This window comes from Accipiter gentilis, chromosome 11, assembly GCF_929443795.1.
Source record: "Accipiter gentilis chromosome 11, bAccGen1.1, whole genome shotgun sequence".
Classification (NCBI taxonomy): Eukaryota; Metazoa; Chordata; class Aves; order Accipitriformes; family Accipitridae; genus Astur; species Astur gentilis.
This window is the reverse complement of record NC_064890.1, coordinates 30,534,184-30,556,612: the sequence shown is the minus strand read 5'-3', so window position 1 is coordinate 30,556,612 and position 22,429 is coordinate 30,534,184. Positions and strand designations below refer to the sequence as shown.

The following is a 22,429-nucleotide window of genomic DNA, read 5'->3' as shown; positions in this document are numbered from 1 at the left end:
AGTTGGTTCCTCTTTCAACTGGTGTTGGACCACATGAATTCCTGAGGACCCTTCCAACCCAACTTACTGTACGATTTGATTAATAACTTCCCCCCTAAGATGACAGTTCATCCTTCCTCATGATGGGATTCTTGGCAAACATCTCTCAACAATATGGGCTTTGAGTCCTCCACGCTTCAATCAGGGCATTATGCAGTTGCCCATTTATTGACTAGTCTCCTTTTTTTAGGCAGCATCAGCTTGGATAACCCTCTGCCTGCAGATTTTTGGACAGGTATGTGGAAACAAGTTTGACTTTATTACAGACAGTAAACTATTCATTTGAAAAACCTACTTAATTTCTTTCTTTAAAAGAGAAAGATGCACAATAGTTTGTGGCTGACAGACTTAAGACAATCTTTTACAAATCAAACCACAACCTGGATTTGTCTTAAAACCAGCCTCCCAATTCAGGTCTTGCCTCCACCATGTTTAAAAATTCATGTTCCTGCCAACTACTATATACAATATAGTAATTTCTGATTTTATTCTTTTTATGACCTAAACTGTATGCAAGAGGATATGATTTACGTAGGCTTTTCAAGAGCTGCATTTTTATTCCCTATGCAACAACTAAAAAATAAACACTGCCACCATATTAAAAAAAAAGGGAAGAAAAAAAAAAAAGGAAGAAATCCTGTTTGAGCCAAGAGTGGCAAAAGAAATATCACCATTTTGAATGTGTTTCCTCTGAAGCTTAAGGCCCTCCCATCAATTAACGTTAATGTATAATTGTTTCCAGTGGAACTGCAATGTAAGTTTGGCATTGCTACCACACTGCATTCAGTAAACGCGCAATTAGGTTACATCACTTTTGTCTAGTTCATCAGAGCATTCCAAGATAATGGCACAGGAAAAGACCTTCCCACTACATTTGTTATTTTCATGGAATCCACATGAGAGTCCAAAGCTACAAAGCAGCTAGATATGTTTATAAGTTCTTACAGCAGTAATTTAATCTCTACAGGATTTGAAAGGATTTTCACCTCCTTTGCTGTAACAACTGAAAAGCATGTGCATCCTTGTCTCAGCTTTCAAGAATTACTGCATCAGGCACGTGCAGCTTTTTAAGCCTTGTTATAAGGAAATCTAAATCGGCATTTACACAGGAGATTACACAGGAGAATGTTAGGAACCTGAATTAAAAAGCGGAGCAAAAAGGAAATGTCTTGCATCCCCGTAAGACTAAGCTACCCAGTCTTTCTTAAAGGAGAGAAAGTGAAGAAAGAGGAAGTTGTACAGCATTTTTTTCATCAATTTTTGAATATGCTCTTTCTAAGATAACTCATTGCAGAGAATATTGACATGTAACATGAGACCAAGGTTTAAATCTCTCCTCTATAGGATTTGCTAAGAGGACATGAATACAGATCACACTTAAGAACATCATGCACTACTCAGCAGGCTTTAAAGCCACTTTCACTTTCCCTATGGTATAACGAATATTATCTGATTGTATACAAAGTTGAATAGTTGCTGCAGGGAAGTCTGAGAAGCCAAGTGATTAGCGTGCTCCTCTGGGACGTGAGACAGACTGAAAATCCTTTTCCAAATCCACCTCTGAAACAAGACATTTTCTGTCTTTGAAGAATGTCTCAAACACTGGAGTAAATTTCTACTGTAAAACCAGTGAGTGTTTATACATTCCCTGACACAGCACGGGCATGAGAGTCACAGCAATCATCTCCAGCATTTTTTTTAAAGCCTACTGCCCAAGCAGCTAAATCTAGCTCACCCGTATGCTGACAGTGCAAGTGTCCTGGGTGCATCCAACTACCCACCTGTTCTCAACTTCAAACAGTGGTGGAAATGAAAGTTACCTCAGCTTTAGGTACCTACAGGAAGATCTCCTGCCTAAGGAGGTACTTTGAAGATGCTGATGGCATTTACAGTAAGAACCACCACTGTTTAACTGTGTAGCTTGCTCACAGCCGTAAGTGGGTAATTTTTGTGGACAAGAACCCTCTACCTTCAGAGCCCAAAGGACTGCTCCAATCACCAGACATAAAGCACTGCTCCAATTAATAGACATTCCTTCCATCGTCTTGTGCTGTATTAAAAAAATACATTTTAACTTTTGAAAGTCTAAAAAACTAGGGAAAAAAGAAAAGTAGTGGTATAAGCAAGAATATAAAGTCACAACATGATAAATTCTTACTAAAAACCAGAAGAAAGAAGAAAACCATGATGCTGCATAAGTATGTACAACTGGAGTACCATTCTCTGATTTTTATTTATTTATTTTTGGTATAGAACCATATTTGGTATACAACCAGATTTGGCCTCGTTCTCTTGCGCCTTGTCCTAAAATGCACTTCAAACCATTTTGAAAATCAACAGGTTCACTCATGGCACAGTAATTCTGTGGGCAAATGAAGCAGCTATTATATGATCAATAACAGTTTACAAGGCACTTTGTGCATTTGTGCCTGCTTTACTAAAGAGAAAAGCAGCCCACATCCAATACTATTTGTTTATTGTAGTCCCAGGAAAGGTCCAGAGTGTAGTTTCACAGTCACACCCAAAGAATAAGATCTGCAACTACGACCCACATTGCAAACCGTCCAAAGAGATGTTGACATTTGACAGAAGCCCAGGCTTTGATATGAAAACAATGACTTTGGCTAGGCTTCGCTATCTAAAATATATCATAAGGCAATAAGCAATGATTTTATAAGGTTTGAGAGAAGCCAGTAACTGTCTTCTGTATCTGTAGTAGGCATTTCACTGATCTCTGGTCCTACAGATAGAGAAATAGAAATGTGTTATTTTCCTTGTAAGACTGATGTAATTAGGTGTGATGTCTATGCAGGAATGTTCATTTTTTCCACAGGTTTTTGCATTATAAAACAAAGACACTAGCTTCTAATTCTAAGAAAAAATATTATAGGAAAAATAGTTTTTATAGCCAGCTCCACTCCAGATATTACTGAAACCTGGTTTGTTTAATAATTACAAAATCATCTAGATCTAATAGTACTTATTCTACAAATATTACAAACTCAACATAAGAAATAACAATGCTACCAAATGCAGCAAGGGCTGTACAATTTACCCTTTGCATTAACAGTTTGGTCTCCTACAGTAGGCAACCAGGTGTTTTCCAGCAAGCTGACACCTGACACCAGCTGCAAATACTAGTGGTGAACAGTAATTTGATCCACTACCTGCTACTCTAGTCTCTGTTAGGCTGGAAATTCATGCAGGAAACACATTCCAGTTCCCACTCCAGCAAATGACGCTGAATTATCCATGAGACTGAGTCCTTCCATTCCTGCGTCCACTGAGAAGAGGAAAGGAGATGAACATCTGTCCCCTGCTCCTTTCTGGGATGTATTAAGAAGTGACAGTCATTTACCTTTATTTCATCTTTTTTAGACACAAGCTGAGAATCGAATGCAAGAGGATTCTGTACTTAAGAACTGTCATGAGTTGAAGTAGAAAAAGTACTTTTTTGGGGAGTAGGGGTTTGAATGCTAAATACAAATGCTATAGTCTGGCAATATGGGTTTTACATGCAAGACACTGAAAGTATGTTTTAAGTTCCTTTTTAGTTTTCCCCAGAAAGCTGGAAGAATATATATTTTTTTTTCTGAAGAATATTATGAATTATCCAGTAAACTATTCCAGCACTGGAAGAAAACAATTTGTGGAAACTGAAGACTTTGTGTGAGAATCTCCTGAGCTGAAAGAAACTATACAGGACAGAATCTGAAGAGGGAACAAACCTAGAGGATAGACAACAGCCTGAAGCATCTTTGCTGTTTGTTTACTATGTTTCCTTTCTTAAGTCTTTTTAACATGATTTGAAAAAAGCAAGTGCAATATAAACCAAAAATTCAAGTTTCTCTACGTTTGGCTTATACCTACAACAGTTCCTAAGGGAGAGAAAAGACCTGTGTCTCCTGTAATGCAAGATTTTCGCCTTTTTTGACAACTATAAGGTGGCAGACAAGGCTAATGATGCTTCAGAACCTGCCATTCAATACTATTGCAGAAAAAGACAGCAAAGAAGAAATAAAAAGTAGTGTAACAACAATATTTTCCATGAGGTGTCAGCAGAAGTATCTGAACATATTGCTAAAGCCTTGTAAGTGCTTTTTCAGGCTGCTAAACAGTCACAGAGGAACAAATTTCACATGTGTGATGTAAATAACCTTTACTAGTTTATCTTTCAGTTGCTCAGTACCCAAAGTGGCATTACTGCTCACTTCTTTCCCTCTCCAACCTTCACATGCACTACTGGAATTCTGTGCTGATCTTCTCTTTGCCTCCCTCACCCTGACAGCCCTTTACAAAATGTTACTGATCTTCAATTTGCTAGCTTTAGTTTCCAGCCCCCTGTAACCTGGGAAAAAAAAAAAAATCATGTCCCACATGTCTTATGTTGAATATTCATATAATTAAGAGTATTCAAATTTATCCAATGTCTCCAAGGACAACTGGATATTTAACCGTGAACTCTTATTTCATGAGAACAAAACAGGATAAGTGATGTATCACAGAGTAAGCAGGTATTGCATGGACAGTCAGAATGACCAAGAGTAAGTTTTGTTTTTCATGAATATGGTTAACATATTTAAGAAGCCCAACATTATGCTCTTGGGTTTTCACTACAGGATTTTTTTATTTATTTTACAATAAGACACATGATATTCTAATAGAATAATTATTAAATATATATACACATATGTGGCTAGAATCTATATGAGAAAATAATAGGATTAGAAATGATTAAATATTTAACTTCAGTCTTGATAAATAACATGAGCTTTTATGTGCTTCTTGGTTATCCACTAAAGATTGTTGAACATACATATTCAAGATTATCATTACACTTGAAATCAAGTCAAAGCAGCATGAAATCTACCACTTGAAAGGGATTACAATAACAGTAAAAACCTGGAAAATGAGTTTGTATGAGATTCTTCTATAGTCATATTTCAAATAATTAACATTTCACATGGACAAAACAATATTTTGAATACAAGAACAATAGACTCATAAGCTTACATTTCAGGTTTCATTTCAAGTTTGACTGTGTGTGTCCCGGGATGACAGCATTCAGAAAAAGTTACCAAGTTGATATTAAAAAAAAACCAAACAAAAAGCAAATTCAGCATCTTCTATGGGTCAAACCACAATCTCTCAATAACAAAGGTAGTTGTCTCCCATTTTTTATGTCTCACACCCACATTTATTTTAATGACAGAGAAACATATAGCTGACTGCGGAGTACTATTGGCAAGTTCTTAAGAACCAACTCTGCATCTTGGCTCAGCTGAAATGTGGAGCTACCAGTAGGAACGCAGATCGCACTGGTAGCTCCCAGTTCATTTTTTTTCTGAAGTTTAATACACGATGGCAATGGCAAATTTTATATTCCTGATGAAAATGTGAAGCAGAAATGGCAAGCAACACGGATCAATAATTCGAGCAGGCCCACATGTGAACAGAACTCCATGGCAAACTGCAGCTCCTCAGCACAGAATAAAAGTTTATATTACTTGGTCCCTAGAGAAAAATTCAGAGACTTTTTTTCTTAAATGTGCACATGAATGGCAATATCATACATTTTCATCTAATAAGAGTATTTGTCTCTATGTGAAAGAATTCTTTCATAGACCTTAGTCCTTCTAAAACAAAACCACTTCAACTGCAAACTAAGAAAACCCTAAGAATGCAAATAGAAACGTGGCAACACTCACCTGCATTGGAGCCTGTCAAGTTGTAACGCGCATTCAGCTTTTTAATGATATTTTCATGGATCTGATACCAGTCACTCTCTGTGTTGCACCTAGAAAAATGATAACTTTCTTAACTCTGAAATAGGAACACAAGTTTTTCAGACTGGCTTCACCACATATCTCTAAACAAATCCTGGTTTGCTCACAAAACTAATAATACAATAGGAGCTAATAAAGTCCCATGAAACTGCCCATCTCAATGGAAAGGGTAAGAACGCTCTTACCATTTGAGAAAGGCACCATGGAAATAACTGCTTGGTGTGGCAAAGGGTGGGAGAAAGATATAAGCAATTATGCTCAGGAACTCAGCCGTGACCAAGTTCATCATCGGTATAGATCTATCCTTCAGCACTAAACCACACAGAAATCTATCTTGTGACACTTAAGAAGAGACACATGACTCAGAGCCACTCTTAGAAGACAGAAAAATCTGTGCTGTGTGCTTCAAAGTTATTTAAAACAGGGTGTGATCTTCAGGAGGTAGTCAGTGAAAGAACAAATATAGAAAACAGCTGCTTTTCCATAAGGAAAAACTGACCACGTTCTAATGATCACTTTCCATGGTTTAGACTGGAGTTAGTCTTAGCCTCAAATCCGATTTTGAGCAACATTTCTTCTTCCATCGCTTTTGTTATTTTAAAACGAACAGGCAAGATTAAAAAAACCAAAACAACAGAATAGGCAGACAAATCTAACAATTTCTTAACCAACAGCAAACACTTCTTTAACATCCTGGGAGTCTAAATAAGAGCCAGCCCACCTCTCCACTGTCACACTAAATTGCTTTTCTGCAGCACTGATTCCAGCATCTCTAATTCAGCACAGAGGGATACAGAGAGGAGAAAGGCTGCCTGAAAGACTTCCATGCCTTCAAGATTTGAGTGCTAATTTCCTCATATGCAGGATAGTATGTGTCTCAGGTTTACGTACTTAGAATAGACCATTTATGTACTTAGAATAGACCACTCGACAAAATGGTTCCTACTCTAATGTCCAAGATCAGCAGGAAATTACATGCACTGTGTTGCTACAACAAGAAAATTGACCTTTCTTCCAATTACTATCAGTCAAAATCCACTATTTAATCAACCACTCATTTTAAAATCTATTTTTGATTTTTCATTCTCCAGCACTAACTGCCTTTTACACTTTTGTTATTCCCATCATACAATTGCTTCATTTCACAAAAAGATACTCTGCCTGCTCTTTTTGTAGTCATGAAGTACTTCCACTAGCTGCCTAGGCAGCACAAGGCATTTAAACAAGTCCTAAAAGCACTTCACGTTGCCACAAAAAGAGAGCTCCAGAAGCTCTTACAAGGATGTGAAAAATCCTGAAACATACACAAAGATCTAAAAGGATGTAACCTTTATCTTTAATATTATCACACTTTACGAACACATCTGTAGAACTAGCTAAAATTTCCAAACTGTGACAAAAGAAAAAATCAGCTACTACACTTTTTGGAAGAGAAAGGAGCTACAGCTATTTACTCGCACTGCATTTAACACCAATGCTTCTGATGCAAACTGACTCAAAGATACTTCTAAAAATTAATTAAAAAGCATTCCTTACATGTATACTTTTAAGACGAGGTCATCCTTTGAATCTCCTGCCAGCAAATCTGCAATACTGAGCACTGCACAGCCAAAGGGCCGTCTATATTGTACATTGCAGGCATTTTTCTTTTCTCCAGCTCCCATTCGTCCTGCCAAACAAAATACATATTTGATGCATTATCCATTGAACTGTCTCTCTCAAAACCACAGAAGGGAGGCAGAGAGCAATCCAGCTCCGCATGGTGACAGATCTGAGTAGACGATGCCAAGTGTCCTCATTGCGAATCTGGTCCATCTTCATAGTACGTTAGGATAACAAATGGTACGGGAAGTCCACTACATAAGTGGTGATCTTGAAAGGTCTCAGACCAGAGGTACTGCTCACCCTCTCATGACCTCCACTCAACAAACAACGTTTTCTGATACCCAGTGACAGCACACTCATGACACCACCCAATTAAAATTTAGAGTTTAGACATGACAGTGCTCAACGTTTGCTGTCCAGTAAGACTTATTTTACCGTGGTTGCTGCTACCCGTGATTTTTATGAGGTGTTGTGATTGAGCCATTACAATTTAGCAATCAAATGCTGCTTCTGAATAGGCAACTGGCTAGCAAGGGGATAATTGACCAGCTGCAGAAAAATCAAGTAGACATGAAACATGGGGAGGAAAGATGACAAAGGGCAGAAGAACAATTTGTGATAAGGAAGGCGGCAGCCAAGGAAAAGAGATTTGGAGCAAAATATTTTTCCTAGCCTTTTCTATTTTTTTTAAATACAATTGATCAATCTTCTCACTGTGTTCCTGGCATTTGAAACTGCCCTCTTTCTAGCCATTTTATTCAATTGTGCACTGGCAGCTATGTATCTTTCCCACCAAGTCTTAATTTCTGACAAGAAAAGCCTATGGTTGCAGTCGCTGCAGGGCAATGCCTCCTCCAAATATTCCTATGCATCACAGCAGCTAGAAGAGTAATTGCTCCTTTTCACACCATGCAGCATATAAATCTTATTTTAACTTTTTAATATTTCAGTGGTTCATTTATAAACTTGACTGAGAAAATATTTGAAAACTATACAATAGGAAAAAAATCTACTCCTTATACTTCTTTACAGCATTTATTCTTACCAATATACTTACATCAGAGTTTACCATATCTTTTCCAAATCCTTGCCAATAAAACCAAACCACCATATTTTGATATTCTGATGAAACACTAAAATAGCATGAAAATGCAAGGCAAAATCATTCCTCAAAGCTGTAAAATAGTGTTTACTTTGTAAGAAATTGTTTCTGAACTCAGCACAAGTTAGAGCGACTATATTTCAAACCAAAATATCTTTCAAAAATAGGATGAAAAGTTATATTTAGTACTGCACTGATGCAACTACAGAGACAGTTTACAAAGAAAACAATATATCTGAGAGGTCAGAAGCAGACCTGAAGATTATTGTTTCACATCAGTACAGCCCAGAGGATAACTTCTTAAAATAAATACCCAACACAAACATACGCTTCTCTCCTGCTTTGTTCTAGAGGACTTGATATCTGTCTATAGCATCAGGGACTAAAATTATTATGAGATTTTCTCCACTTCCTTCCCTCTCCCCCTTTTTAAAGAGGTCAGGGAGAAGACAAAATTCATCTGAACAATTTCAGATATACATCAGATATTATATACTAATTAAGTACATTGAATTTCAAGGCAAGTCTTTCTGCGAACAAAGGATGCTTGAAATTACTCTCTTTGGAACAAGAATGGACTCCCCAATGACAGCTCCATCATTTCATATGTTCATATTTGACACTTTCATTTTGTTTGGCGATAGTAAGAAAATATCCTGCGTCTAAACTCAGTAAGCAGTACACTTGAAAAATAACATAAAACAATGCTGAGAAATCTGAAGCAATTCTTCCATCAAAAACCAGGCTTTTTTTTCCTCCAAAAATTTATTCATAGACCTAGCTAATCTAACAAATCCCAAAGCTGACCCCAAGCAGTTTTCTTTTATTTACTGTCATGTGTCTAACAAATGTAAGATTTCTACTCACAGATAATTATACCTACCTATTCGGATAATGTGCACAGTGATATAGATGTCCTTCCTGAGTTCACTGCTACCCAAATCCTGCACAAGATCAGAACCTCATTATTTCTGACTCCTGATTAAAATGTGACATTTAAAGAGATCTTTATGCACTGCTTTCACTGCCAGTGAAAGTGATAAATGAACAGTGAGTTCATTTATACAGCATTAACAAATTATCCCTTTAACACTTTAAATTGGCGGTCATGCACGCAAAATGTCCTGAAATATCATGGGCTAGAATATGCTGTAATGCACCAAAATCAGTGGGAGGACACAGGAGACTCATTGTGTGCCTTGAACAGCAGCGATGCATTTTGCATCTAATATTCTGAAAGTACAGAGTGTGCTGCACAAACAATGTTTTGGTTGTAAAAAGCACAAGGAAAAAAACTAACTGGTCTTTGTTGCAGGGAGAAAGACTGGTACGTATGCCCACGTGGAAGTTTAGATGAGTGTCCGCGTATTGACAGAAAATATTGAAGTTGGGAGTTCAGCAATACACTTCATTCAACCAGCCCTTACAGTTGATGTTCATAACAAAGTAAAAGCTTAGGCAGCAGTTCTGAGTCAACCACAGAATAACAATTTAATCCAACTTTTATTTTCAATACCCAGCACAACAAAGACTGAGAATAGGAAGAACTCACCACAAAGAGAGAACAGTGTCTTTCAGGCTTTTCTGGACATTTTGGCAAACCATTTCTATTCAGTCTTAAAAAAAATCTTTCACTGTAAGAAAACAAATATGACAGATACGTTGAATAACACTACAGCAAAGTAGATCTCATTTTCATCTTATTTCCAGATGCAGCCTTCCTTCAAGATAGAAAAGAAAGAAATAATTTCTTTCTAAAAGTCTCAGCTGTATCAGTAAAAACAGAGAGCCTAGTGAAAGGTGGTGATTTACTTAATCATCTAAAAAATTACAAAAAAATCAATACAAAATAGAAGACTGATTGTCATTTGGAAGAATGATATTGTATATCCTAGTAAACAGAGAAACACAAGCAATAAAACCCATCTATCCTAGAACTGAAATTAGATGTGTAGTATGTTGGTATTCATTCTTGCTAAACAAATGTCAACATTGCCATGCTTGTATTCAACCAATATCCTTCTTCATAGAAAGGAAGATGATCCTGGGGGCATTTTTCCTACTTAACTGTATCAAAATCTCTCACTAGACTACTCTGATTTTAGCAGTTTCGCAAGAGTTTTGGAAGTTCCAGCAGGGCGAATTTCAAATTCAGAATTCTGTTTTGCAATCTACTGTGGGGTGTTAAATGCTGCAGCTGATACAAGTACTATCACTAGTGAGGAGATGCAGACAATTCTTATTTTGGAATAGAAATCACTTTTTGAAACATTCCTATTTGACAGTAGGTCCATTACGGATAACCTCTGAGCAAACTTGGCAATTCATGCATGGGAAGTTTACGGAAAAAACAACAAAAACAACACCCCACCCAACTTTCCATGCTTTGGATAATTTTCTCCAAGATACAGACTCATAGGAAATGTAACAATCACATTTCTGCAGCGAGAGATGTGGAAGATAGGAAAAGCAAGGAAGTCAGAAGTGTTATGTACGTTTCCCTTCACCCTCTCAGCCCCAGCCAGCCAGACATTTCCGTCTGGATGCCCTGTAATGCTCAAATCAGAAAAAAAAAATTTTCAAAGTGCAGCTAGGTTTTTTCTCAGCTGTATCCACCTCTTCTGCTTATCCCAGAGGCTAAACATGGTTTACCACTGTTCTGTACCATCCACAGCTTTTCAAAATGCAGCTGGAAAATCACTAGGAATATGTTGGATAAGATCCAACTCAATAGAGACTAATTAAATCTTTATTGCACCAGCATTTGCCTTGTAGAAAACCTACATTGATCATCCACAGAATCAGTCATTCACATCGAAAGGGACCTCAAAAGGCCTCTAAGTCCAACCTCCTGCTCAAAGCAGGGTCAGCTATAAGGTCAGATTAGCTCGCTCAGGACTTTAGCCAGTTGGGTCTTGAAAAACTTTCAGTTATGGAGACCACACAGACACTCTGGAAAACCCATTCCAGTGTCTGACTGTCCTCAATTTTTTCTTTATATCCAGGTGGACCTTCTCTTGTTCCAATTTATATCCCTTGTCTCTCATTATCCCACCACGCACCACCGAGGTTATTCATCTTGGAGGTACAGGTAGGTGACTTAGCTCCCCTCGAAACAGCTTCTTCTCCAGCCTGAACAAGCCCCACTGCCTCAGCCTGACCTCCCAGGGCAGGAGGTCCTGCCCAGAAACAAACGTGAGGCCTTCTGCTGAACTCACTTCGGTTCTTTAATATCGGTCTTGTACTGGAGGACCCAAAACTGGCATGGTCTAGCCAATGCTGAGCAGGGGATGATCGCTTCCATTAGGCAACTGGCTATGTTCTTGTTGACACGGCCCAGGATGCTGTTACACTCAAGAACACATTTCTTAAGAGTTAAGTCAGGAGAATGCTTTATCTTTTTTAATTTGCCAGCTATCTAGGCCAAACCTACAAACACTTAAACTTTTTTATTGTCATTATTTGAAAATATTTGTGCAATCCTCAGCTATGCAGCTTTTTTATCAGACAGCATAAAAGGTAGAACCTAAGAATAGTAGAGTTGAACTCAAATACCTCAAAGTGCATGAAAATGCTATTTTCTCGGAAACATTTATGTTTTATGATACAGCCAACTTCCGCAGCTTGGGTCTCCATGGAAACTTTAAAATTCAGTTTTAAAGACTGTTTATGTGAGTATATTTTTACAGAGAAACAAGCTGGTATTTTGCTGTTGATTTAAAAATGGTTTTCAAAATAATTCTGCCCTTTCATTTAGATTTAGCTCATTTGCAATATTGGAAAATACAGTAAAAACAGTGCAGAGCTTTGTTTATAGGTCTCACACAAAGTTATTGTACATTGAACAAGAATTATTATTTAAATTGCTAAAGCTTTAGGACTGTATTATGTTGGGCACCATGCAAAACTGAATAAAAAGAAAAAAGTCTCTGTTCCAGCAGTAACAATACAGCTTCTGTGCACTGAAGCCTGCAGTGCATTGGTATGCGTCAATACAAATTCGGCCAATACAAGGTGATTCTGAATTTCACCACCTTATCTTCTGTAGAACTATTTAAAAGCAATACGTACATACACACCACATTTCACTACGTTTTTTTGTCTTTAAAGCGACCACTAGACATGTTGGTTCAGAGAAAAATACCATTCAACGAGAAACTGTCTTGCTGTGGATAAGCTATCTTCATAGTTTACCTATGAACTGGTAAATACTGAATTTAACTGGGAGTGTATTTTGTATTTACTGAAGCTTACATTCTGCAGAAACAAAGGCACATCTTTGGAAAGCTTCCCACTCACTATCCACTACGATATGAAATTTTCAAGCTCTGCTTATACTCACAGACCATGACATTATGATTCACAACACAATTAAAAGCCAAGGACTTTTGTCATGCCACAAAGAAATGCACTGATTGCAACAGACACATAATGGTTATGCAGATCTAATTTCCTCATTTGAATTTGAAATTTTGACTGAAGTATAGGACCCAATGGCGATGAAAAAGTAAACCAAAACCAACAAATAAATAAAATCTTAATCCTTGTTCGGTGCTTTGATAATTTTTTTTTTATCTTTTTTTTTTTTTTGCTTGAAACGTATCACAGCACCAGTTACAGCTCAAATTAGAATAGTTATCTTTGAACATTAACAGGGAACAAATGCAAGCAGTTAGACTTGTAAGATTATGAGAAAAATTGGCAATGCGTACATCTAAGTACAGAGAGCATGTGCGTTTATATACCATTTCAAAGGATTTCTATGGAGACAAACAAGTTAGAAAACGGTTGAGGAAAGTAAACAGCCTTCCTAAAACAAAATAAAAGACAGAATTCCCAAGATCTGAAAGCTTGGCTTCAAAGAGCAGCAAAAACTCCAGAGGGTTAAATCTAGGGCTCTATCTTACTGCACAGCAGTGTTCTCAGCAGTTACACATACATATATACAGCAAATGCACACAGCAGTACCCCAAAGCAGAAATACCTTTCCTCTGTATTTAGATGATTTGATTCTAGTTTAGACAGCAATGAATTTTTTATGAGCACCAATCTCGCCACTTAAACATGCTGTACATATTTAAACTCTGCTGTCTTCCCACTAAAAATAAGGAAATAACTAACGCTGGAAAGATTAATTTAAGAAGGTCAACAAGGGATTTTTGTACTGTAACTTCACGTGTATTAGCAAAGTAACAATGTGTTCCAAATCTGCAGGCTTAACGCATGCATTTAAAAGAAACATGGCCACAAACTGTTTTATTTTCATAAGTGACCCCTATTTCCTTAGTATTAGCAGGAAAATGTTACGAGTCACATGTTACCAGTCTAGACAGATTGCTTGTTTAATGATTTATAAACACACTATCAAAAAGAGAATCAGCCAAATTTATACCACGTGGCATATTCTTGTGGTAAAGCTATGTCATCAAACAGCCATAGTTCTTGATATAGCTTCACTTTCAGACATCTTTATAAACACTTATTAAGAACCTGAATCTGAATTGATTTAATTTACAGCTAAAGGCTCATTGACTTCATAAAACCAAGATCAGACACAAGATGTTACCCTCATACTCAGTGGTGAAATGCTAAGAAATGTGGTACAACGTGTCATAAGTTACTGAAAATAAAGCCTTAAAAGTATATTCTTAATCAGAGAATAACTGAATGATAAATGTGCCAACATGACATAGTAGTACAAGCTGTTCCACAGTAAGTCAGCCCCTGTATTTTATCTCTGTCATGCACTTCACGAAAACCACACACAAATTTCGAACTGTAAAATAAGTAGCAGTGAGCGAAGGGGGAGAGAAAAGGAAGAACGAGTACTACAAAAATAAGATTTTGGCCAATTTTCATGCTGACAAAATGGGGGAAGAAGAAGAAAAACATTTTCAAACACTAGCTTTATGCTGTGGAGCCCAATGTCCCTTGGTTAGCTGTACAGTTGACAAGGAAAAAAGGAAAAGGGAAAGCAAAAAGGGACATGGGAGCGAAAAAACAGACAAGTGTAGCTAAATCAAGCTCCTGCTCTCACCTTCTATCTCTTTATTAACTGAAGACAGTCCTGAGAAATTCACTTTTGTCAACACAGCCTACATTATTTTAGATATTTACAGCTGTATTTTAACTGAAAGGTGGCATGACACACTTCTTGGAAAGAGTTAGGAAACAGTAATTTTAAACTATTTTTTGTGAGGTACCAAGAGCAGAAGGAAGACAGTGCAGTTTTAAAAGACAGACAGCATACTGGAATCTATCAGCAGGTATTTACAACTAAAGAAACAACCTACACCAGAAGCTGGAGCTCTCACTAATAAGTGAGCTTAGTCTGCCACCACAGATAAACATTTTGCAGCACAGCATTATCAGTGCACAGACCTACAGATCCTTTAAGCTGAATTACAGTCTCGATTATTATCCTAGCCACTGTCTGAGGTTAACAGCATGGATACAAACAGATTTGCTGTATCTTTCCCCATTGAAGGGAGCAAGAGGAACCGGTAAAAGTTAAGGGAAACAAGACCATTTAAGGAAATCCCCCTCCCTCCAACAACACCTGGGCTCCTATGCATTCATCACCATTTGGGAGTTAACAAACCGCCAGTCTGTATTTTTGTGCTGACCCTAACATGCCTCTTGACGGTAACCAGTGCAACTGCAACGTGTTCTCAGCAAGATGGTCTGTAAGCCCACCAGAATACCACTGGTGTTGAATATATCTCATCATTACCTAAATCTGTCACAAATATATCACGGTTGGTACACAAACCCCTACTCTAACACTGCATTCATTTCTGAATGTAACTAATTGTTTAAGCTCCACCAGCTTAGAGTGGAGACAGGTCACCTCTTGCAGTGCTTTCATCACTGCCATTAAAAACAATTGTTTCTCCTGTTACTTTTCAATTTTTACAATACAATCAGTAAGAGGGTTATTTGTTAATGCATATGAGACACCTAATCGATACCACAGGTTCCTCTTGCTTGGGTTGGTTTATCTGCTTTAAAAAAGCATCTATCTACACAAGATCAGACCAAAGGTCTATATAAGCTAGCAGCCTTACTCCAGCCACAGCAAGTAGATGTTTGAGAGAATCTTTAAAGAGCAGAAAAGTAGGTACATTTGTTTCACTAAATATGGGTATTCATGAGAGGAACTGAGCTACATCATGAAATACAACTAATTTCTAACACACCCTCACACCGCGGAATATCACATCTGTACACGTTGTTTTGAGGGCATAAAAGATATGACTAAAACCAGGCTCGTCTCCCAATAAAATACAAACTCAAACCCTTTCAAAACCATTTTCTTGCTACACTACACTCGTGCCTTTTTTTAGAAACTCATTCCTACCATATCTACCTCATCTTACTTATCCACAAACGTAGTTATTTTGCTGCAAAGTCACATGTAGCAGCTCCTGTACAACTGCTGAATAGGACAGTCTGGGCAGTCACGCCAATGCAAATAGGCTTGCTGAAATGCCAACTCCTCAAAAAATACTTGAACACTAGCCTGAAGTAAAATCTTACTCTTGCAATTCAAGAATGTTCAGTATTTACAGAGCAATTTATTCAAAAATGTCTCATTAATAACAGCAAATTATGCAGCATTACACAAAGTCAGATGAAATGAATGATTTGTAAACAGAAGTGTTATTAACACACCTAGAACCTCTTAAAGCCACGGTGAACCCTTCCGATCACCTGGCAATGAAGGGCAATATAAACCTGTAGAAAAGACATTTACTACAGAAACTACCACAAGGCCAAAACATTTGGCAGGAGGATGCAGCTGTGCCAAACATTCCTTTCATACACATTCCTCTCACTGCATAAATCGTATCTGCTTATACTATTGTTGTTGATGAGTATGTAAAACTGAGCTACAAAAAAAAATTACTTACTTGTGAGGAATAAATAAAATGTATTTTTTCCTATTGATATATGAAAACTAAAATAAAAAATTTAATATATATATATAGGTACAAGGGACAAGGAGGACAAAAATCTTTGTAAGATACCAACCCAATGATTCTGAAATTTCTCATGCCATTGGTCATGGTATGTTCCTGTCAAGAGTTTCTAGATCTAGAACAGTTTTCCGGTCAAAACCAGACTCAGGGAGAAAAGGAAAAAAAAAATCCTCCTCACACTATAAGGTAAGTAGCCTGAATACTCATGGAGTACCTAAGAGGCTCAAGTTCCAATGTTTGATTATTGTACATTAAGTACTTTATAGATCAGCCCGTTAGCTACAACAAGTGTGTCTCTTACTCTTTCAGAACCGTTTTGCTTTTCAAAACAACAAATGAAAACATAATTAATAGGGCACACTGACTGAATGGACCAGCACTTTAGTGTTTTTATCTCTGATGTGGAAGAACTCCACAGCAGGCAGTTCAAAACAGTATTCTCAAGCGAAAAGTATTATTCGCTCGTGGCACTTCCCTCACATTTCCAATCTGACTGGAACAACTTCTTGCTGATCTCCTGACGACTCCTACTCTAGAATTTCTCCTTGTCTAGGATCCAAGCAGAGAAGCCCTATGACTTCTACTACTTCACTACTCCTGCCAAGAAAAGGCTGACAGGCTCTATAGGTCCTGACTATATTCTTCCATGTAGGAATCCTTCTGCTTACAATGAATAACTGGAAAAAATGAGGCACATTATCTAAAGGGAAGCTTCTGAAGTTTCTGGAACTTCAGGCTTCTCTTTTAAGCTGCTTTTTATAACCCTGTATTTACGTCCAATTACAATCACACCATATACATTCTTGTCCCCAAAGGTGAATTACCAGGTGTCTTAAAGTCAATAATAAAATAATTAAGCCTGCTTATATATTGAGAGTGTGTGTGGAAATATATATATATAAATAACAATATAAAGGATGAGACAAAAATTTCAAAAATATCAGCAACCACATTCACAAATGTGCATACCAAGTTCCCCATCTAAAGAGGTACTTTTACTCCAAATGCATAAAGGATTGTTAATAGAGCAGTACTTTCTTGCCAAAGTGACCTTTACATTTCCTTTGAGGTGTTTCAACCCTCCTGCTAAAATCAGGCACACCTCCTGAATGAGCAGGAAGTAAATAAAACCAGGCTGGTTTTCTTTTATCTTGTTTCTGAGGAAAAACTAGATGTGGAGAACTTTAAGAGTCTGCTAGCCAGAAAAAACAAGATGCTTCATCTCTCCTACATCTATGAAGTATAGATATATATGCATTGATTTTGTGTAATTTGCTGTAGCACAATTTTAATACTGTGCAAGATGAGATATTTTTGTGCACACTGCACAGGAAATTGAAAATAACACTGAGCTACCCTATGCTGTGATCCAGTAAAAGTGCAGATTATGCTTTTGTGGAAATATTATAAAGGAAAAGTAGCTCTGAGCAACTTCATTGCTTCTGGTTCCCATGGGTTTTTTGCCTCTACCAGAAACCCTGCTAGCTCCTTTAGCTCAAATCCCTGCCCTCTGTAACAGGCACATTTTCATGAAGAAAATCAGGATCCAAGACTACTTCAAGACAAAAAGCATCCACAAATAATGTGGAGGTAACCCAGTAATAATTTCCAAGGAAAAGTATTAATGAAGGGAAGGTTAGACATGTTAAAAAACTAGTATTTTAAGGGAGAAGGCAAAGTAGTGATAAAGTAAAAATTATAAGGAACACCTAGACTGCATGTGGCATATGATATGGCATTGCACTAAGCACGCTTTCATGTACATACATTTTTTTCTTTAAGAAAAATTCTATGTTGCTGAAAAACTACAAAGTCCACTCTGAATTTTGCCTGTCTAGTCAGTGTTCGCTCCTCACAGAAAATCTGTGCTATTGGGACCGGGTAACTTAGTCTAAGATACAGCCAAAACATATCCTTAAACAACTGGAAAAAAACAGACACACTTTTTTTCCCCAGAATAATATTAATTCATATAGACAATGGCAGAAACAACCCCCTCTCTTTATGCAGAGTTATTTATTAAAAAAGACTGAATTTCCATGACACTCAGATTTTCTGCTCCTGTATGTACAATATCTGATTGTTCAATATATAATTTTTGTTTCTGAATATCAACTAGTGTGCATGCATGTATGCACATACATAAAATTTTTTTCTCACTTTCTTACCAGCTTTTGTATTTGAAATACATTGCACCATCTAAAATGATTTCCAAATTTGGTTTTAAAGCACCCTCCCAAACATTTCACAAACCTAATTTGTTCTTTTCTTTAATGTTAGACTAAAATAAAGAATCAAGTGTCTGGAAAGAACATGGAAAGGAACCACAGACGCACATGTTGTATACAAAAAAAGTCCAAAATAACATCTCTAGCATGAAACATTTGCACAATAAGCATGCTATGAAAAGAACCATAAAGAAATTGAAATTAATTAGCATCTGTCTCTGAACTGAAGCTTCTTGACTAGCTTGATAAAATTCTACAATGAAATGATCAGCCTGGTAGATGAGAGATGAGCAGTGGGTAGTGTCTACCTGGACTTCAGTATGTCCTTTGACACTGTCTCCAGTAAGGCTGTCCCAGAGAAGCTAATGAACTACAAGCAGGATGAGCAGATAGTGAGGTGGTTGAAAACTGGCTGAATGGCCAGGCCCAGGGCATGGTGGTCAGTGGCACAAAGTCTAGCCAGAGACCAGTAACTAGCAGTGTCCCCCAGGGGTCAATACCGGGTCCAGTCCTGTTGAACGTCTTCATTAACAACCTGGATGATGGGGGCAGAGTGTACTCTTAAGCAGGTTTGCTGATGACACAAAACTGGGAGAAGTGCCTGATACGCCAGAGGGTTGGGCTGCCATCCAGAGGGATCTCAACAGGCTGGACAAACAGGCTGACAGAAACCTTCTGAGGTTCAACCAGGGGATGCGCAAAGTCCTACAGGAGAAACAATCTCATCCACCGGTACGTAGTGGGGGCTAGCCAGCTGGAATGCAGCTTGGCAGAATAGGACCTGGGGGTCCTGGTGGACACCAAGTTGACCATGAGCCAGCAATATGCCCTTGTGGCAAAGGAGGCCAAGGGCATCCTGGGCTGCATTAGGCTAAGTATTGCCAGCAGGCTGAGGGAGGTGCTCCTTCTCCCCTCTAGTCAGAGCTGGTTACGCCACACCTGGAGTACTGTGTCCCATTCTGGGCTCCCCAGTACAAAGGAGACATAAACATACCAGAAAGAGTCCAAGAAGGGCCGTGAAGAAGATTAAAGGACTGGAGGAAAAGGCTGGGAGAGCTGGGACTGTTTAGCCTGGAGAATAGAAGGCAATTAGCAATAGTCAGTTGTGTAAACTTTATTAGGAAGGATGATTACAAGTCAAGTTCTTTGAACTGTGCTAGAACAGAGCAGATCTCAGGTTTGAAGATGCTGACAGAGGTTGCAGAAAAATGCCTTTAAACATTCTCTTAATATACCAAAATCCTTTAAGATTTTCATAAAATAAGAGGGGACGTTAGTATTTGTTTCTTAGAGGGAGAAAAACTGACATTATGGCTTTTTCCTGAAAAAAGGAAAAAACCACCCTTAGAACACAAAGTAGTAAATATTTTGACAAAGAAAATGTGGATTTCAGCTTTTGGCAAGTGATTTAACAGATTTAAATAAACAGCAGAAGTGGAAGAAAGGCATAAGATTGATGATGCGTATGAATGTCACTAAAAAGGTGATGTTGAAAGTATAACAAAGGAAGGGTAATCTTACTCTTTGATATGGTCTGAAGTTTACACAATCATTAAGCATATAATCAAAAGCTCATGAAATAGAAAATGCAGTTTGCTTTCATTGGCCTTGGATAAACAGCCTATTCCTCTTTGTGCTGCTTAAAAATCTGTGCTCATTTGAGGGCAATATGATAGTTACAAACAAGGTTGTTCAAGGTGACAGGAAAAGGAGGATTAGCATGCCAACTTATCTCTGCTCCTCACACAGATGGGGCCCGAGGCATCAATCATTTGTGATAAGACGTTCATATCATATTGACACAGACACAAAACGTGTATCAATGAAAGAAAATCTTACCGCACTCCATCTTTCTGAAGTGCTGCCTTGAAATTGTCCTATTAATAGCATTGCTATTTGGAAAAAATTATAACATTAAGAAAATGGTTTAGAAAAGACACTGCTACACAAGAACTGTGTGCCACATTGCAGAGTTAAGAAAAATAATTTCTACAGCAGTACGTTGACATAACGCAGAGGCACGAACTACGTAAATGTAAAGGTCAGCAAAGCAATTGGGACTTTGGGCAGGAGATGATGCAGCGTTCTTATGCATACTCATCAATGCCAAGAACAGGGTCCGCAGTCTGAATTGAACAAATGTAGGCAGCAGTCTTAATACCCTCCATTCCCTTTTTTGTAATACACTGCCCAGTGTTGTTGGTGTTTTCAAAATTCTCGTGAAAAAAACAGGCAAGATCTCTGGATAGCAACGTGCTACAAATATAAGTATGGTCTTACAGTAATCTACACTGGAAAGGTAGGTATTTCAGAGGACATTGGGATATTTGATTTTTAACCCAGTCATATGGTGAATATTTTCTTTGGCTTTCTTTTTTTTTTTTCGGTTTTGTTTTTTGTAACAGCAAAGAAATAAAGGAAGAAATAAAGTTAACATTTTCCATGAATAACGCACATTGTCTGGAAAACAGCTAAGCTGTTACTTTGTCCCTTACAACTTGTTAAACTGATTCTATTAAAAGCTGATAAGTGAGATTTTCCCAGGATCTGATAAAAAAAATCAATATAATTTTGATTAAGAGATTGGTGTTCTTAGAGGTCCAGTGTAAATGGGCCCTCTGGCTACACTAAGGTCATCACTGCTGCAACAAACTGCTGTGTTGGGTAAATGATATGAGTACATGTGGAGGAAAAGCACATGTTATCATCAGATGGCTTTTATTTCTCCAAAAATCTGCCACTACAAAACTGGTAACTGCATAATCTTTTGAAGTACATACTACAGGCTTTGTAAGTATGATCAAACTGCAGGAAGAGAGGTTCATTTCATTAACTTTTGTGCTGGTAAGAGAAGATCCCCCCAAAGCAAACAATCATTGCCACACTCTTCAGTATTCTAAACGTTGGGAAGCGAAGCATCGTATTTCAACTTTACAGAACAGAAGCTACTGATAATTTCTTAGGAATAAAAAACTTTACAAATCTCATAAATGACCACACATTACAATTGATTTATAAAGCAGCTAATAAAGAGCATCAGAACATGGGGTACTTGCACTCTGCTGAAATGTTGAAAACACACATTTCCAGTCTCCCTTTGGAGGTCTAACAATGTCCTACCTTTTACCTAAAGTTTAAACTTAGGGTTTTTTCTTTTAACTGCATCTCCCATTAAATCAACTGCATTCAGGTGTCTATAAACCCTTTTAATGCTGAAATTGTTTTTGTAATGTGATTGTAATGGCAAAAAAAATAATCAGTTAACTCCCAAAGTAAAAAATTACATAAGTAAAGCCAAGTGACTCCATGTTTTACAGGATTTTCCCCCGTTCAAACTATGATCCTGTAATGCCCATCTTACACTGTTTTATGATCTACATGATTGGGTTAGTTTGAATTAGGTGTTCACTTTTGAACAAAATCTTCTCATTGTCTCCACCTTTTGATTCACAACGCAGAATAGCCTAAGATAGCGAAGTGGATTTCTTCTGCATAAAACTAAACTGGAACATACATTCTTGCCACTCAGTTCACACAACCACAGAGTTAGTCCAAAGTCAAATCCTTGAAACGTTTACATGTTAACATTGGGCTTACCATGAACTGCTGCTCTACAAATCCGCTCCTACTGGCTGGCACTACTTGCTGAAGTAGACAGCAGCCTTAGACTTTGAAACTGTTCATCTA

General features: G+C 37.6%; 1 protein-coding gene across 5 annotated transcripts in view; it reads right to left on the bottom strand.

Moving 5' to 3' along the window:
• DOCK4 (dedicator of cytokinesis 4) overlaps window positions 1-22,429 on the bottom strand; it is a 251,486-nt gene that overhangs the window by 119,317 nt on the left and 109,740 nt on the right. For all 5 annotated transcript variants that reach the window (XM_049814215.1, XM_049814218.1, XM_049814217.1 and 2 more), the window contains exons 9-12: window positions 10,085-10,166; window positions 9,416-9,476; window positions 7,362-7,494; window positions 5,748-5,836 (exon numbers count right to left, since the gene is read on the bottom strand). In XM_049814215.1, coding sequence (XP_049670172.1) covers window positions 5,748-5,836; window positions 7,362-7,494; window positions 9,416-9,476; window positions 10,085-10,166 — 365 coding nt within the window. The remainder of the gene's footprint in view (window positions 1-5,747; window positions 5,837-7,361; window positions 7,495-9,415; window positions 9,477-10,084; window positions 10,167-22,429) is intronic.